The sequence below is a fragment of the Aphelocoma coerulescens genome, chromosome 19 (genome assembly GCF_041296385.1).
Source record: "Aphelocoma coerulescens isolate FSJ_1873_10779 chromosome 19, UR_Acoe_1.0, whole genome shotgun sequence".
Classification (NCBI taxonomy): Eukaryota; Metazoa; Chordata; class Aves; order Passeriformes; family Corvidae; genus Aphelocoma; species Aphelocoma coerulescens.
The window spans coordinates 4,355,645-4,375,051 of record NC_091032.1 but is presented as its reverse complement, the minus strand read 5'-3'; the positions used below and the strand labels follow the sequence as shown (position 1 = coordinate 4,375,051).

The window sequence follows — 19,407 nt, the reverse complement described above, 5'->3', positions numbered from 1 at the left end:
GGGGCCGGCCGCAGGAGCCGTGTGAACGCTCAGGAACCAGGGGATGACCCTGCCCTGGCCCAGGCTCCAGGGCCAGCACCAGAGGCTGCTGCCTGCAGGACTCACCCCAGGGCTCCCAGACCCGCCAGGCTCCCAGGGCAGGGTCTGGCTCCTGCTCCACTGCTGGGGCTCGAAGCCTGGCTGTGGATCCCGCTCCGCTCCCAGCCCTCCGCGGGGACACGAGCGTTGTGTGCCTGGAGCTCAGTCCCAGCTTACTCAACCCACCTCCTCCTTTTGCCAGCATAAACTTTCTCCACTTCAGACAAATACCACATTTCTTGCGTCAGATCAAAAGCTCAGGCCAGGGACAATGGAAATGGGAGGACGGTTTTCATCTTCTTGAGATGTTCGGTGTCAGAGGACTTTTTTTTGGCTTGTAGTGGCTTTCCAGAACCCTATTTTTGTTGTTCCCACTCATCAAAAAAAGATTTCACAAGGGCGGCCTCCTCCCATCATCTGTCCTCTGCTCACATTCCTGATGTCCTGTAACTAGGTAGGTGTTAGAAACAAGGGAAGAACAGCCAGGCTTCCAAAGATGTAAAAGTTGATATGACAGGCCTCAGAATGCTTTTTCTTTGGATCAACATCCAGATGGATATTATTAATTAATAAACAGGGGATATTTGGTCTCTTGAAGCATTGGTGGAATCAACTCCCTTCCATCCCTCTCTGAAGAGGAGGAAAAGAAACTGCATGAATCCAGCTCATCAGCTAAAAATTCCAGTGTAAAGTAAGATTCCCTTGATCTTGTAGAGACACAAGCTGATTAATAATGGTAATTGCATAACTTGTTGGACATATCTTTCTTCATAGCAAATCATTTGGCAATATAAGAGTTTTTTAATCGTTCATCAAGACAGATCTAAACAGGGAGTTTTACCAAATGGGATGGGGAATGGTCTCTCTCTCACAGCAGTGTGGGACCTGTGAACACAAGGCTCCAGCACAGACACAAGTGCTTGGTTTCAAAAGCCAAATGACATCCAGTAAGTGTCCACCAAAATCTGAGGAGCTGGGTGCCCAGAGAGAACGTGGGTGACTTCATCCTTAAAACATCTTAGAGGCTTTGGCTAAAGGGACAAGATAATTAATGCATGGAGGAGTTTTTGTTGCATTGACAGATTATGGGGGGAGCACTAGCTGATGTCATTGTAGTGACCCAGTGCAGAGCAAAAGGTGAGGTTTATGTCATCAGATGATGCATGGAAGGCTGAAATACGGACCAAAGGCTTCCATCAGGTAGCACAGTTCTTGTTCTTGCTACAAAGAATGCTACAAGATTTCCAAAAAAAAGGATGGAAAATGCAACAGTTTCCTCAGCAGGTACCTTCTGGAGGGGAATTGGGGCAGAGAAGATGCAAAAGCACAGGCTGCCCTCCCAGTTCAGATGAAACACAGGCACTGTTCAGGAGCTCCTCAGATCAGACCCTCGAGGCTTTGCTTGAGAGAACAGCTCAAGGGAAGGATTGGCTGTGGTCCTGGGAGGCACATGGGGAGCTCCTCTGAATGTGCTCCCCAGTGGGATTTACTCTGCTGCTGAGGCCCCAGCCTGCCACAGCTGGCACCCCGAGGAGCCAGACGTGGAAAGGATCCAGCAATCCTTCAATGCCCTGTACACAAAGCACACAGAGGAGCTCAGAAATCAGTTCCTTTAAAACACCTGATAAAAATACATGGGAGCTATAAACTTCCACCCTCAAAATCACATCATTCTTCTGCCCCAGGTATTGTTGAGACCTCCTGGGGATGTAGGAGTGCCAGGGATGTGAAATCAGACCAGCCTCAGGTGAACTCAGCCTTGACCAAGTGCCCCCTGTGCCCAGCAATGGCTTTGGGATCAGCTCTGCTTCCCCCAGCTGAGGAGCCCTCAGCTCAGGGGTTCATCTCAAACAAGCTCACATGCCTCATGTATTCTTCTCCTCCATGGAGCCTGAAGTCTGCGAGGAGAGTGCAGCATGAGGGAAAAGATGAGGAAATTGGGCCTTTCCTGGCTCACCTTGGCACAGATTGAAAGAAAAAGGAGCCAAAGTCATTTTTATCTTAGAGTGCTGCTTTACTTATGAAGCTGCACTAGAACTTCTGATTAGAATCAAGTGGAAGTTTGAATATTTGGACTCAGAATTACAAAAGGATCTGAGCACATCCCTTGGGCTCCTCACACACCTCCCTTGACAAAACCTACTGTTTGTCCACAAATGTATTTCTCTGAAAAAATCAAAGCTTGTCAATGATGTTCCCAGCTATTAAACACACCAAAAAGTATCTCCTTAATGCAGATGTAGGATTTGCTTGGCAAACTTAAGCAGCGTGTCAGGAAAAGAGAATTTTGCAAAGTTATTTTATGAAAATATTAAATCCATTTGACTAAAAATGCCAAACTTGTAACTAAAAGACTCTGTGGGAGGGAACAGTGGACGAGGAGGCCTTTGCAGCCTTTTTGTTGTTCTGGCAAACGATTTACAGCATTGGCCAAACACAAGGAACAGTCTTAGGGGACAGACTGCTCCTTCAATCCAACAGTGATAAGAAATAAGGTCCAAAAATTATTAGCCTTGAGAAGGAAAGGATTTTAACTGTCATTCTGAAAGACAGCAGGATGCCCAAATGAGAGAAAGGTCAGTACCCAAACTGCCTCATCATCAGGATTATTGCAGATCAGCAAAAAAACCAAGAGATAGATGCAAAGTAACACAAGATCCAGTTTGGCCACCCAGTTTTGGTTCATGGTTCCTCCTTGTAAGAATCAGTTAGGAAGTTGCATTTTATTCTTAGAAATATTTGAGTCATTAACTGACCTACGGAAACTCAGCGTTAAATTAGAAATTTCACAGGGATTGATTCCAGGTTGTTACTGTTACCAGAAACCAGCCAGTTATTATACAGCTACCTGTGAAACAGCCCAAATCCTCCTTAAATTCAATGTACTGCTGGAGCTGGAGAAACACATTCTGCACAGAGCCATTAGGAAACCTTAGGGATTAATAAGGAAGACACCTTCCTGTTCAGAAAGGAGAGGAAATAACTGCTCGTGGCTATCACATACAGAACATGGAAAATTCATGGAAGTCCTTGAAGCATCGAGCAACTGCTCCCTTCCACCCTGCAGAACCAGCAGCAGCCTCACAGCCAAGCAATTCTGGTTCCCCTGCCAATCTCTCAGCCTTGTCACAGCACCGTGAAACATTTGCTATCTTCCAAATATTTCTCCCCTACAGCAGGGAATTGTTTTATTGTCTATCAGAGAAAGGAAAGACAAACCCTATAAAACATCCCAGACAGCTGCCAGTATTTCATGCAACTGCCTGGGAGAAGAGGGAGATACAGAAATATTTCATACAATGATCACATTAAAACTCCAAGTAATGATGCTTTACCATCCAAAGACGTGGGTGGTGAAGGTGCTGTTGCTAATCTGTGCTAAATAAATGGGCTGATTTCAGAAAAATAGCAATGAATTGATCAAATTCTGTGCACGGTACAAAGATTTTCTTTAAAACCTTTCAGAATCTTCTGTGTGGGGAATCACATTACAGGGACTGTTTTCATGCAAAAACTATGCATGTCATTTATCAATCACACAATGAATCAATCAGACACTGGATATGTAATGCTATCTCCAGGCATTAAAGCTGGAAGTGAAATGCCACGAGCTTTGCAAGAGCAGTGTCAGGAGATAAGGCTGGGTTATATCAGCTCAGATCAGGCGCTGCACTCCAGCTCCAACCCAAACCTGGGATTAATATTGTGCTGCCCACAGCTCTGTGGTGGGGCTTACTCAGAGAAACTGGGTGAACAAAGTGAGTAGAAATTTGTGTGCAGCTGCCTGCAGCCCTGCCTGTCCTGCCTGCCCTGCCTGCCCTGCCAGCCCTGCATCCCTGCCAGCCCTTCCAGCCACTCCGGAGGTTTGTCTGGGCTCAGTCCTGTGACACAGGAGGGCAGCACCAGGCTCAGGAAATTCAGGAAGGGCTGAACACACTTCCCACTAAGAGGTTGTGCTGGCTTAAGTGAAACCTTTGCTATGAAATAAAAGCAGGGTTTGTTCTGCTATCCCACCAACGAGGCTCCCGTGGGGTCAGGGGGTGTTGTGGGGATGTAAACTAAGATGTCATAGGAGAGAAATAAGGGTTGACATGTTGGAGCTTGGGGAGGAGGTAGTTTTCTTCCAGTCCCCACAATTTATTGTCCTGGACCCCAGGATGGTCACCATCCTCCCTGACATGGATCCTGTGCTCTGTAGATTTCAAGCTCAGCACTATCAATCAAGCTTTCAGATCTCTGGCACTCAGTGGGTCTGGTATTGAGCACATGAGAAAAGGAAACTCCATCCTGGGGAGATAATGTGGTAGCTGGAAACAGGAGGTGGAACCTGAATGAGGCTGGAATCAGGACAGAACCTGATTCCATCTTCTTTCACCTTCCTCCCTGCAGAAACACCTCCTACAGGCACAAGGACAACCTAGAGCAGCCCTGAGGAAGGTGTGAGGCATGTCAAGAGTTGGTTCTGCTGCACAGTTGAGCCACGGCTCAGCCTCTCTCCTCCCCAGGGGCAATAAAAGCTCTGGTCCCTAATGAGTCATTTTTCATTCCATTTGCTCTGTGTTTATTCTCGCTTCTCACCTTCTGATCCAACTCTCATATTACCAAAATCAGAGGGTTGCTTTTATTACCTCATTTGGGCACTGATCTTACAATTTGGATGAACCAGCTCACCCTTGTAAATAAGAAAGATGAGACCATTGCTGGTTATATCCCCATTTTTAGGGAGGCTGCTGTAAAAGCTGAAGAGGGTGGGGAAAGAGGAAACCACAAGCTGGTCTTGCCCATTGCCATCCCCAGAGTTCAGCTTGGTCATTCTGGGCTGAAATTCAAAAGAGCAAAAGCAGCAAAGAACCTCAACATCATCTCTCTCCAGAGGGAGCAGGACTGTGGCAGGAAAATCCAGTTCTGCTCATGGGGAGGATGAAATTCCACATCTGCCTTTGCAGAGCAAACCTGCAAAATTCCAGGGGGAAACAGCCTGTGGCACTGGCAGAGATGTGTGTGCCCATCCCATCCCATCCCATCCCATCCCATCCCATCCCATCCCATCCCATCCCATCCCATCCCATCCCATCCCATCCCATCCCATCCCATCCCTTCCTCAAAACAGCTTCAGGTTGTTGTGGAGAAATGAGACATTACAAGAAGACAGTTTGGAGAGCTGAGTGACAACTTCACATCCAGATCATCCAGAAAAACAGGGATCTTTCTCCAAAACCCAGAGCAGGAATGCAGACAACACCAAACAAACATAAGCACCTTTTAAAGGATGCTAGCAATTGTTGAATTGTAACAACTGAGTTCATTAGATTGCTACATAGATCAAACTGAACTTAAATTAACCTTGAAAAAAAGGGGAATCAGCATATTTCTCTTGTGTACAGCACCAGCAGTTGTGTACTGTTGCTTCACTCTCTGTTTCATTGCTACAGTCCATTTTTGCAAAGCATCCACAGCTTTTCAAACAAAGTGGAAGCCAAAAGATTAATAAGGACCTTGCTGGGCCATGCTGCAGAAGGTCTCCTTGCAGAGACGTGGGCTTTAGTACGTCAAAAATGAAGGCAATAACTCATTTTCCTCTGTAAAAGTAAACCCCTTTGATGAGCCTTGCTCCCAGCTTGGATCTGTGTGGAAGCAGAGGGGAGTCAGAAGGAAAACCATCACAGCAACAACACACACTGCCCAACTGCAGCACTAAATCAGACACGACACACTCTGCCTGACTTCCCGAGGGGATTTGGGCAGGTAGAATCTCCTTCCCCCTCCCCAAAGTCCTGCCAGGCCCCAGCTGAGGTTGCCACCAGCCTTTACACGTTACCCACACAAGAGTCAAGCAGCACAAGCCAGCAGAGTGTGGAGTGATGTCAGGACAGTCTCTGGTTGTCCTATTGCAGTGAGCCAGACAGAGAAAATCCTGGAAAGTGAAGAAAGGTACAGCTGGCCACAGCTGGCGAGGGAAGGGCTGATTCACGTCTCTCTGAGGCCAGCCCCGTGTCTCACTTGGATTCAGGACTGCACACGCAGGGCTCACTCACCAGCCCCTCTCTCCTGCCCTGCCAGAGGACACCCACCTGCCAGCTCCTGCTGCTCAGACAAACAATCCAGCTCCCTTTTGTCCTTTGCACCACACCAGTTTTTTCCACTCGAACAATTCTGTTCCCCAGAATTTCATTCCCCCCCACCCCTTCATTTTCCTGTAGTGAAATATAACCGGGAAGGCTTTGAGGAGGCTCCAGACTTCATTTCAGCACAAACAATTCCCAAATTACCATAATATCATGTACTGGCCTCAAAAACACCACACAACCATCACCTCCCTCCACAAAGGTTTCTCCCTAAATTCTTTTATGTCATTGATAAGCATCAGTTAATGAATAATAACAGCAGTAAATGCCTTAAAGGCACCAAAGCATGATAAGTAACAGCCAGGAGTGGGCTGTCACAGGAGGGACCACAGATCAAAGGGGAATGCTGACTCAGCTGCTTTGTTGCTGGACTGGAACAATTTATTTGAATCCCAGTAGGTAGAAATTAAAACGATTTGTAGGAAAAAAACCCCTTCACAATGTGAAGGTCTCCCCCTAATATTTGTCTCCACTAAAGTATGCATGAGAGCCTCCCACCCTTCAGAAAAGGGATAAAAAAGCAGGGCTGGATTGCACTTGAAGAAACACAGCAGGGCAGAGGGAGGGGGGCAGGTGTGACAGGCAAACAGTGACAAATAAGCATGATGGCAACACATGGCACGTTATTTCTGAGGTCTGGGCATTATTTTGGACGAGCTGGGCTGAGGCAGGGATGCAGCCACATGGGAAGGAGAAGGGAAGGAGCAGGGCTAGAGGCAAGAAGTGTCTCATTTTCTGGGGCAGAGCCACTGCCATGGAGAGAGGAACAGGCACCTGATCTCTCCAGGCCTGCCAACTCGACATGTTTGTCACCAGAAACCCTTGGAAATTTTTGTCAAACAGGAGAATAAAGGCAGGTCCTTACCTTGGCCTCCAGCGTGTTCAGCCTCTCGGTCATATCCGCAAGCCTCGTGCAGTTCATGCATTCTAGAGAGAACAAAACATGGTGATGTCAAACTGCCAGGAACTCTGTGTGTTCATCCAGGGCTTCAGCCTGGTCCCTTTGATCCAAGGCACATGGAAAAGTGAGTCAAGATCAGTTATGGGGGAAAATAAATATTCAAATCCACTGCACAGGTCACCAGCCACAGCCACGTTACCTGAACCTTGTTTGGGGATGCTTAGAGGGGCAGAGTGTGAAATTAAGCTCCCAATATGTAGAAGGCAGATGAAATAAAAACTGGTTTTAAGACTTTTCATGGTGCCAACAAGCACGAGCTACTGTCATAGGCAGAGATACTTGTCCTGCCACTGGTGCAAGCTGGTGTGGCACATGCTCCCACCTCACAGGACACCAGGCTGCACAACCACCACTCCATTTAACACTCACTCCTCTACTATTTTCCTGCTAAAATACCAAGAAAAGCAATGAATACACAACATGCCCATCTCTGTGGTGTCCTGCTCCATCCCTGGGCTCCCAGGCCCCGTTACCCCTCCCAGACAAATGAGACAAAGCACCCATCTCAGTGACAGCCAGGAAATCCAAGGCAGATTCAAGGGCTGAGGCAGCCCAGAGCTGCAGCATGAAGTGGTTTCCATCTCCCTGTGCTGCAGAGGAGCAGCAGACAGTGAGCAGCCACCAAAGGAGTCCTGACAGGGAGCCTCAGTGAGAACAAACATTGCCAGAATGAGCTCTGAGTGCAGGTTAAAGTGATTGCTCCATCCAAATGACATTCCTTATCTAAACAGAAGGCCTGCTGCTTTGCCTCTGGTTTCATCTCAGCAATTTCAAAGTGAGTGAAGGAGGATAAAGCCCTGAACAGAGATTTAATCAACAAGGCACTTCCCCAGTGCTTTGCAGCAGAGTGGAACTGCCCATTCCCAGCTCTCGGAGAAGCTTTCCAGACTGGACCACTCACCTCTCATGACTTCTGAAACCCAGCAGTCCTCAAAAAGGGAAAATGATTTGCAGCATGAAGCATTTCAGAGGATAAACCATCCATATTCAGGTGATGAATCACATCTCATGGCCCATAGAGGCGAAATACATCTGTGTGTGTGTTTCGTGCTCCTTAAGGGCCAGAGCCAGTTTTCATTGACTGGCCATAGAAGTATTTAATTCTGGTGTTTCCACAGGACTGGGAATGTTGACCTGTAGTTCTCAAGCCCCTAACAGACCATTCAGGTGCAGCTGAGGCTGAGGCTGCAACGATGCAGGGGATGCTGAGGAAACCCAAAGCCTCCCTATGGAGAGGGATGGCTGAACATGGATTTTGGCCTGAGTAAAAAACACCCCAACACTTGGGCTCAGCTGTTCCCCCTAACAAGCTTTGTCCCCTGTTGCACAAGGAACCCAAGGGACCTCTCCAGTCTCCAGCCCCAGACAATTCGCTGGCTTTCTGGAGCACATGGCATGTCCTGATGGCTCTCAGCCACATAAAGATTTGAGTACATGTCCTGGAAGAACAGGAAGCTGGGCTGTTCCACCCTCGTGATTTACAGGCTAAAAAGATTGTTTGAGTGCTAACAGCAACCTACTGCATCCACTTTCCAAAAGAATTCTCACATTGGCCCTCTATGAGGAGCTGTGCAGCTTCCCAAAGGAGCCAGACATAGATCTTCCACCTTGTAATACACAACATTTTGAAACCAAAGCATCTGATGATTCAGGAACACTCAGATGGAGGGATTTCCTCACAGGTCAGTACTGACATGGACTTTCTTTTACCCAACAGAAAATAACATTTGTTTATTTTTATTCTCTGCAATAGATCTTGGGCAATATTTTTTGGCTTGAATTGACCCATGAACATGCAAGTGCCATAAGTGCACTGTCCCAAGGGGAAGGAAATGGGTGAGGCTTGTTTGGTCTGGATCTGCTTGTGGTGTGTAAAACAGGGAATTGGTTTCTGTATGTAACTGGCTTCAGGCTTTTGATCTTGCTCATCCCCACAGAAAGATAAGACTGAATAAATCCAGTGCTCCCAGGAGCCAAAAGACGTATCAGATGTGTTACAGAGCAAATAAAATACAGAGTCCTACTCTCCCTTCTGCTGGCTTGCACGTATTAGTAACTCCCACAGGTTTAGACAGACTGACTTGAACTGTCTGAAAACCATCTCTGTGCATCTGACATGGACTGACCATTTAAGGTCCCTCTGGACAGCTCAGCTCATAAAAAGAGGGACAGCACTGGTCCTGCAGCTCTCTCTGCTCTTGAAGAGTGTCTCAAAGAGCCTTCTCAGGTGCATTTGCAACAGAAAAGGTTTGATTTAAATGGAAAAAGTGACAGAAGAGGAGAGAAACCAGCAGTGTCACTGCATGTGAGATTTGTACTAATATGATTTTCATGTCAGTGATGTTGTAACATGCAGAAAACACAGCCTGGGTCAGAAGCAGAACTACTTAAGTTCAAGATGGATTTGATCTCTGATCCCTTCTGTTGTGAAATGCCTGGAAACCCAGATCCACACCCAAGGTACTTAGACTGGGCCCAAAAGACATTTAAAGTGGATATCCTGATGCAGAAAATCTTACTAAGGCAAGAGTCCTGCCAACGAATCCGTGTGACATTTATTTATCTGACCAACAGGCAGACAAGGCTTTCAAAGGCAGAGATGAATGCTCAGGGCTGCAGTGTCAGACACTCCATTCAAAGCTCCCTCACTGCACACCAGGGATAGAGTGAAATCCCAAGGTCTGGGGTCCACATCTGTCCTTGCAGAAAGCCTGAGAATGGTGGTGGCAAATCAAGCTAGTAAGTATCTCCCCTAACTATGATGCACTGAAGTATTTAGTGTCTAATCTCGATGGCTCGTGGTTCCAAGGCCTGGGACTGTGCAGCTGAATTTTCTGATCAGGGTGAAAGCAGTCTGTGTTATTAAAAAGAGCTTGAGAGTCTCACATCATTATTTCTCATGGAACAAATATAATGCTGGGGCAAATGCACACACTCTCTGACCTGGGACTGCAGAGCAGACGCTTTCCATATCTGCAGAAATCCATCACTTGTTGCTACACAGAACCACAGTTTATTTCCCTTCTATTCCTAGTTGGCAGGTTTGTATTTTTCCAGCTAAACTCTGAGAAAGGAGTTGTGATTTCACTCTATCCCAACCTCAAAACACATGGTAGGATTTGTTTTAGAAATATTCCAGCAGGGAGGATAAATAATTGAGATAATGAGCATGAGACAGTACCAGCATATCCAGTGACACCCAGTCTGTCTCCATGATGCCTCACTGTCCCAGCACATCTCTCCCTTCCCATTCCTCCTCTCAACTGGAATGTAACTGGAGGGATGGAAAATTCTAATGCAGAGGAGATGTGGAAGACTTCACATGCTGGAAATAACAAGCCAGGTACCCTGTACCAGCTGTGAGCCCCTCAACCCTGACACAAAGGTTGCTCCATTCAACCCATCTTTGATTAAAGACTGAGCCCCCAGTGCTGCAGCTTTGCCAACAAGCATCAGATCTGTGCCTGAGCTTCCAGTCTGGATACACCCCTGTGAGTGACCTAAAGCAAGGAATGATGACTTTCAGATACCTTGTTAACCTGGCACTCCTGCATTATAAACCTGGCCCTCCTGCTTTGCATCATTTCATTATTAAATAGCTGCACACTTCAGCTTCCCAAGCCTGAAAGTCCCACAAGTCTTCAAACTCCCCACTCAAATCATGACAAGAAAGGTGTGATAACAGCCTGATACCAACAGGGCTCTAAAGATTTCAGCACAACTATCACAGTGGCACTGAGGGCAGTAAAAGAAGAACCAGTCCAAATTTCACCATGGGGCTGCAGGTCAGCTTTGTGTGAAATGGCAAGGAAACCTCTTGGCACCTCTGCCCCATTTCTCAGCTCTGACAGCCCACACTCATTTGTATACCCAGAGTCTCTGCAGAATATTAAAAGAGCTTTTGGTTTCCCTACAGCCAGATGCTCAGTAGATATAAATTGCACAGCTCAACTGAAGTCAAGGGATCAAGGCTCTGTCTCTCTTTTTCTTGATGGATTGCTCCAAAATTTGTGTTTCAGAGGGGAGGTGGAGGAGGTGGTTTATAGCATAGGAAAGGGGAGAGAATTCTGGAATTACAAAGCCTTTGTTTAAACAAATAAAGCCTTTGCAGACAAGTTTTTTTCAAGACCATATTTTGCTATTACAAGAAACTTCAACCTTGCAATGCAACGGGGCATAGCATGCAGGCAGGCCTGGGGACACAGGAATCACATCTGCAGCTCATGCTTCAACCTGCTCAGACTCCAAACAACACATTTCCCTCCTCCCAGGCTCACTTTCCTTTCATCCATTGTTAGCTCAGTGTAAAGGACCTGTAAAGGATCCAAGGTTAAAGGATGAAAAAGGACCAAATGTAACATATATGCAGAGAAACAACTGAAATACTTGACTTTTGTGACACAACTTGCCTGGCAGCTCTTCCCTCTCCATCTCATCTATTCCACCACTTCCATTGCATGGCCATGCATGAAGAGAAGCTGGGTTATCCCCAGGGCAGGGGAGCAAACCAGAGCTGCCAACAGCCCATGCTGGAGCACTGGGAAGGCAACAGGAGCTCCATGAAGTTCAACACAGCAGCTCTGATAGTGCAGCAACTGCACCACCAGCCCTGCTCGGAGCAGCTCCTGCACCACCACAGACACGGCTCGAGCTGCACTGCCCTGACAAATCAGTGACACACAGCTCGACAAGGTCCAGTTGGAAGAACATTTTGTCTGTCAAAGTAAGCAGGAAACTGGCTTTTCTCAGCAGACACTTTCCTCCAGGACAAGTTCAGAGTAGTCTCGGAGAAAATCTGGAGGAAGTCAGCTAAATTCACTCAGTCAACCATGTTTCTTTGCAAAGAGAAAAGGATGAAGCTCAAAATTCCCAAAAGAGAAATAGGAAGCACCATTAACTCAGTGAGCACCCAGGATCTCATGCACCAGAGATGTTTTATTTGACACTCTTGAGAGAAACCACGAGGCCACTGACCCCTCCATCCCCATACTGCCACACACACACACACACACACACTTTAGCCAGAAAAAGAGCAGTGACACTTTCTGACGCTAGCACAGAAGGAATTTCAAGTCAAATTCCACAGCAGAAATATGAACACAGATCTCCTGTGCCTACCTAGGTGGCCCTCAGTGGGGGACAGCTAGCTCAGGTTTGCATCTCCACCTCTCTTTAATTTGTCTGATTTGACCCTTCCAGCCTTTTTACATGGTTACTGAGTTTCCTTAAGTAGTTTATGTTCTGGCCCTTTGCAAAAGCTTTCGCCAGTGCTTGTGAAGGATAGCAGGCCCAAGCCATAAATCACAGCCAACCTGGGATCTGTTTTTTCAACACATTTCCTCTAATGAGAGTCAGATGTTGGCTAGATAGGCTTTATTAATTGTGCTTGTTTAGAAGGGGCTGTGTGTGCAGCTCTGCACCGGGCTCTGAGCACATGAAAGGCTGAGGGCTGACAGCAGGCAGGGAGGGATGAACGCCTCTGTCACCCAGCAGCCTCTGGTCTGAGGAGCAAAGGCTCAGGAATCAAAGGTCTGGAGAGCTATGGGAGGGAAGGGCTCTGACCCTGGCCACAGCTCCAGGCCCAGTAAAGCTGGAGCAGGAGCTGCTTCTGCAAGGGGAAGCTCTCTGAGTTTTGTTTAGTGTAGGATCATTAAGACTCCACTGCTCTGTTTACTGCCCTGATATTTACTTGCTGTGTGCATTGTAAACCACAGAATCACAGAATATCCTGAGCTGGAAGGGACTCAAAATCATCCACTTCAACCCCTGGCCCTGCACAGACCCCCCCAACAACCCCACCCTGGGCATCCCTGGCAGCGCTGTCCAAACGCTCCTGGAGCTCTGGCAGCCTCAGGGCTGTGCCCATTCCCTGGGGAGCCTGGGCAGTGCCCAGCACCCTCTGGGGGAAGAACCTTTCCCTGATATCCCTGACACAGCTCCAGACCATTCCCTCAGATCCTGTCACTGATCACCACACAGGAGAGATCAGTGGCTGCCCCTCCTCTTCCCCTTTTGGCAAAGACAGTGGCAAGGGAAGGTCCCCAGCTGGCCAGGGGCTGTCAGGACCCTGGTGCTGGGACACAAAGGCCAAGTCACCCAACCTGGAGAGGAACTATGCATTCAGTGCCTCCTCTTCCCAACATTTCACATATCCAGCTGCACAGAATGTGCATTCTGGCTGACCTGCAAACATTGTATGCTCCAGCCTGGCCACAGCCTCACCTTCACCTGTATTTACACACCACACACCCTTCTGTTCACTCAAGAGTTGGACTCGATGATCCTTCGGGGTCCCTTCCAACTCAGACCATTCTGTGATCCAGGTTCAAGACCGGCACTGGCACAGCCCCACACCATCTCATTCAGCCTGGTCATCAGCACAATTAAAACATCTCACACATCAGGAACTGGGAGCTCAGAGAAACTTAAAGATGGTCTCTTTGACCAAAAGTGGGTTTGCTCTTTCCCACAGTTTTCACATGAGGACTTTGCAGGCTGGAACGTTTTATCTTCACCTGGAAATTGTGAGTTATTAGGTTGCCTATCAATATGAAACAGAACACCTCCAGAATATTTTTGCCTTTTTACCTTCATTCCAGATAATTCACCATCTCTGCTACGAGACCCCAATCACTGCCAAAATTTCCCCATTTGTAATGTCTCTCATATCTCTATTATAACAACCCTTACCCTTAACTTTACTGGCTATTTTTAAAAAGCAGCTCAGATTTCCTTTCTTATGAGAACTGCTATCTGATCCTTTTCCGCTTGTAAAGTGTTCATACTTCATTTTTGTGTCTACTTTCTTCTTTTTCTTCTTAAAGAGGAAAAGGCTTTTTTTTTTCCATGAACAAATAAGAAATGTTTTTTCATTATCATGATATTCGGTGATTTTGAAATGTCTGTAAGAAAAACCTCAGCAAAACTGAGTGAGAAGAAAGTTTACCACAAACTGCAAGTTACTCCAAGTTGTTGGAGTAACGACTACTATTCAAGAAGCTACACAAAATTTCAGACATTGTTTCAAGTGAGAAACAAAACAGGTGTAATATTTAAAATTTTTGCAATATTATCTCTAGAGGTTTCTTTCTTAAATGATTTTTCATACCTTCTGAATGAAATGTTTCAGCCCTAAGTTTTGAATAGCATTTATTTCAAATCTCACTTAAATGAAAAATAAATGAAGAAATTAAATAGTCTTAAGTGAAAGTAAATGGTTTGGGTCACAGGAAACAATTCTGCTTGACCCAAACCCATATTTTAGTTATTACACTGTGTCAAAACCTTAAAATTTTCCATTTCAGATTCTCCCCAGTCATTTTTCTTTCCAATTTTTTGATTGGCAAATGAAGCCAGAAAGCCTCGATTATTCACCCAGGTCTATTCTTAAACAGCTCACATCACTCACGTTTTATTTTAAATTTCCCACATGCACACTGCCACCCACTCACTAATTTCATCTGTAACTGCTCTCAGCCTGGGGAGTTGTGCTCTTCCACAAGAGATCCATCCTGCTCCATCAGCACGTGGAATTAGACCAGGATCATTTACTCACAGGCAACCATCAGCTGTGAGATCTGTGTTCAGACCATCTCTATCTGCCAGAGGAAGCTTAAGCAGGGAATGGCTGGGTTTTGATGCAACATGTTTGGCTAGAAATGCAGCATCTTTATTGTTACAAGCACCAAGGACATTTCACTAACACAGCCTGACTGAAGTCACCCCAAAAACAAAGATTTTACCTGTCCAGAATGAGTTTGCTAAGGCCTTGCTGACTGGAGCTGCTGATCCTGGAGCTCCAAGTGATGCTGGTGGCACTGGGGCTGCTCAATGATTTTGGTATTGCACCAAACAACCCTCCCCTGGTTCACAGCTGTAGCAAGGCATGGCAGCAAAGCAGACAAAGCAAATAAAAAGACAGAAAATAAAAGACACACAGGTGGGATGAACAATATGTACCTACAAACCTCTCACAGCAAGACAGGGCTAATCTAAACTAGATTAAAAATCCCCAGATTGAAAGAGGGATTCCACGTGCTTTCCAGCCAAGGAAGCTGAGGGCACAATGTCCACAGGGCCTGGGGCTCCTTTCCAGGGGAAAACACTCCTCCTACAGCTGGTCCAGTCCTCACTATGCCAAAATCTCATGCCTGACACCACCATCGTTGAACTTGACTCATTTCTCCCTCAATCCCTGATCTATGACATGGAGAGAGACTTCATGGGACCTGACCCCAGTGAAGGACACACAGAAACTCCACTGCACTCAAAACTTCATCTCACATTGAGATGGCTTCACATCCCTTACAAACCAGACTGCTTGTCCCTGCTGGGAGAAGCAATCAGGGGGAAAATGCAGTCAAAATATGGTGCAGTGTAACATGAAATAAGGAAGCAGACAGGACAAAAGGAAACATTTGAATCAGGCTCACAGTGAAGTCTGCAGGGACTCTCACAATATTGGTTCTGCACCTGTATAACACAGGTCAGGGAATCTCTCACAGTCTTGAGCCAAACAACGTGTGCTGAGCTGGGGTTTGTGTTTCATAAAGACACTCCAGAGCCAGACAACCAAGGTTTCATTAGTGAACTGCATCCAAAGTTAACCATTGTATAGGAAATATGCATCTTGTTTCCAGTTGGGATTTCTGACCTCAAATTCTACCCCCGCTTTGAGTTTTGTTACTTGGGCCTTCAAAGCTGCAGGGCAGCTCTAGGGTTGGACACCTCCTCTCTGCACAAAGTCCCTGGAACCCACAAATGTGTGGCATTCAAGATGCTCAGTCAAGCTCTAGTTGTTCCTCATCCAGAACATTTAGCACTGGCTTCCTTTAGCAAAGACAAAAAATCAGCTGAAAGACCAATAGGGAAAACAACTCCTTAAGCCACTGAAAAGGATGGTCAGGATTCAGAAGAATTTGGCTCCCTGAGCATCAAAATACTATGTTTGCACATTCTTTTACAGCAAATCCACAATGATGATGATGATGATGATGATGGTTATTATTACTATTGCCAGGGGCACTTTTGCAAAGGTTTGATTTCCATGTCAGCACTTCAGCTTCAGGTTCACCTCACTGTGGTTTGTCCATTCTCCCCCACTCCCTCCCTCCCTGGGGCTCTGAATGGCCCCCAAAGCCCTCATCCAACACCCCTGTCCTGCACAAGGCCAGTGACCAGCACTGAGCACTTGGGAGCTGGGCTGAAATGGTTCAAGGGTGCAGGACATCCTTCAAGGACCATCACTCTGCCTGATGCTGCTCATTACCCCTTGCTGGCCTTTATCTAAATCTCCCTGAGCTCTGCAGTGGTCCTTAAAGATCTGAGCAGCAGGAAAAGGAATCCTTCCCACATTTCTCTGCAGCTGTGATTTTGTTCTCCAGGACACCCAGGGACACTGGTGTTTCAGGGGACCCAGCAAATCCCTCACATCCTCTGGTCTCCATAATGTGAAGAACAAGGTAACACTTGCATCCCATTAGTGGTGAGCACAGAGCTGTGCAAAAGACTTTTTGTTTGGGTTTGTTTTCTGTTGTTTCCTTGTTAACTTCTGGGTGAAGAAAAATTAGTAAAGGAAATAGCTGCTTGGGCTCAGCCAGGCACATTTCAGTTTCAGCTTCAGATTTTTAACTCTTCAAAAGAAGCTACACCTCCAACTCATTTTAGATTGAAAAATCAAAGGCTATTCATAATCAAAATGTTTTCCAGGATTCCTGCACTCCGTTGCTTGAACCCCAAACCCACTAAACACTTCCCAAACCTAGGGATCCATCCACTTTTTGATGGGACCAAGCCCTTAATTTTGCCTATTTGCACTTTCTCTGACCTGTGACATGGACCCAACAACAATCAGCACAGAGTATCCCCTAAGAGACCTCACACTGGTAGCAGTTTGAGGAGCTTTATTTTGAGGTTCTAGCTGATTCCACCTTGAAACTCTCCTAAAAAATGCCTGAAATGGCAAGTTTAGACCCATGAATGAAGGCCCAGAATCTGGGGAGATTTCTCCTGGAACATGGCAAGCATTGGGTAAGGCTGGGCCTCAGCCAATCTTCTCTCCCACGCCTGTCACCCCACGCACTCAGCCTCAATATTATGTTACCCTTACAGCTGTGGAGGTTTTGACAATGAATTTTGACCCTCCCTCTGAGCACTGATGAGGAACGGGGAGAAGAGCCAGCGAGGCCAAAATTGGCAAACCCAGAATGGTGCAATTTGCCTGCAATACACCAAGAAGGAACTGGATACCTCCAGAGTCACCTCCATCCCCTCCAACCCCACACCATCAACAGTCACTTCTGAGCAGCAGGCAACAACACACTGGCAAATAAGCTCCAAGCAGGGCTTTAAAATGACACAGCTCATGCTTTAGAGGCTGATGCACAGTCACTGGTGCCTGCTGCCACGTGATGCCGCTGGCAACAGAGGTGATTTTGGCACTTTAGAACAAGCCCAGGGTCAGATTGCAAGGGGAAGCAACAACCAGAATTTTCCTGCAGTCAAAGAGCTCCTAGGTTTCCTAGCCACTGAGACTTTAGCCCCAACAGCACAAAATGGAAATGCAAGGGCACTTAAATAGATCAAAGCTCTTAACTGTTTAAGTTCATCTTTCTCTGTGAAATGTGTCTGCAAGACACTCTCAGGCACTTCACCAGAGTTAATTACCTGAATCCAAACCATCACAGCCCACAAATCCTTTAAACTTTGAGAATTGACCTAATGCTGAACAGCTGCCAGGCACTCACTCGCCCGCAGCCATGGGAACAGCTTTTCTTATCAATAAATGGGGATTCCTGTGTGTGCAACACCCAGGAACAGCACTGGAAATGTCTCTGCTTGGAGATTAGGAAATGCCAGCAGAAATGTGCAAAGTGCAGCTGGAGGCCAAGCAAGATGCACATTCCCACTAACCCATGGCCCAGTCCCTGTCCAGAGGCGTGGAATGACAATGTGGGGGGTGCTGGGAAAGCAGCAGCGTTTGCTGTAAATTGCTGTGCTTCCAAAGGCAAGGCACTGCAGCTCTCCTGAACAGGGAAGCACTGGGCTACCTCCAAGAACCACTGGTAAATGAGGACTTTAATGGTGACAATTGCATCAGTACAAAAGCAATCTCCTATTTTAGTCCAATTAGTGCTGTGCTAAATCATCAGCCCAAGCCTTGCCTTTCGCAGTGGAAGGAGACACATCTGTGAGGCTCCTCTGCTGCATGTGGTTTGTATTATCCTCTAGCACAATATGCATAAACTAATGCTGTTCTACACTTACACAGCACCTCATCTGGAAATCTGAAAGCGATTTATGAATGGTGGGCATCTGTGACATTTTACAGATAGAAATCGAGGCACAGAGGGATTCAGTAATTAGCCCCAGACTTGCACAATGAGTCAGCTGCAGAGCAGAGCCCATTATTTGTTCTGTAGTAGCATCTAGTGTCCAAACACAGAGGGAGACGAGTCTTTCTCCCCAAAAAGTGTACAAGCACACCCAAAAATACCACCCATGCCTGTGTTCAGACCAAGACTACTGAGGAACAGTCAGAGTGAATGCACAGCCTAAAGCACAGCCTAAAACACAGTCTACCCTGGCAGACAGGTCTCTTCATCCTTGTAATACCAACACAGGCAGGCAGAAGGGTTAATATGCCTGAAAGTTTGTCTGCTTTTTCCACATCAGTTGATCTAATAAAAAAGATTGATTCTCCCCACAAATCTGGCCTCACTTTAACAAATCATTTGATTTGACACAAAGGACTATATTCAGATAGTTTAAATTCCACTTCACTCCCTGAAACTAAAGTTTCTAATGGGCTGAAGCCTCAGGAACAGCCAATAGCAAAGGCCAAGCAGAGACACCCACCTTGGGAAGGGCTGGAAGTGCCTGAGTGCAGCCAGAAGCATCTGCAGATCTCTCTGTACTGCGGTGCTTAGGAGCCCACGAGGAACGTCGCAGTGTGAAAAAAACCACACAGCCCTTCCTGTACCTTTCAGAAATACAGCAGCAACTCACACTTCTGAAAGCCTCCTGGTGGTAAACATAACACTGTTATTGCCTGCCCACCTTTCCTGAGGCAGCATGCCAGATGCCTGAAGTGACAATCCCAAAGTATTGGGATGCAGATCACCAGGGTGTAGAAAAAGCCCATAACCACATTCAGGCAATACTGTCTCTGCCTTGCTGCCTGGCCCCACACTTCCAAAGGGTTTAGCCCACGTCCTAAAATCAGAGTATCATTTGGAAGCTAAA

General features: G+C 46.6%; 1 protein-coding gene across 7 annotated transcripts in view; it reads right to left on the bottom strand.

Annotated features, from left to right (window-relative positions):
• COL26A1 (collagen type XXVI alpha 1 chain) overlaps positions 1–19,407 on the bottom strand; it is a 167,202-nt gene that overhangs the window by 33,299 nt on the left and 114,496 nt on the right. For all 7 annotated transcript variants that reach the window (XM_069033617.1, XM_069033615.1, XM_069033618.1 and 4 more), the window contains one exon: positions 7,069–7,130. In XM_069033617.1, the coding sequence (XP_068889718.1) occupies positions 7,069–7,130 (62 nt within the window). The remainder of the gene's footprint in view (positions 1–7,068; positions 7,131–19,407) is intronic.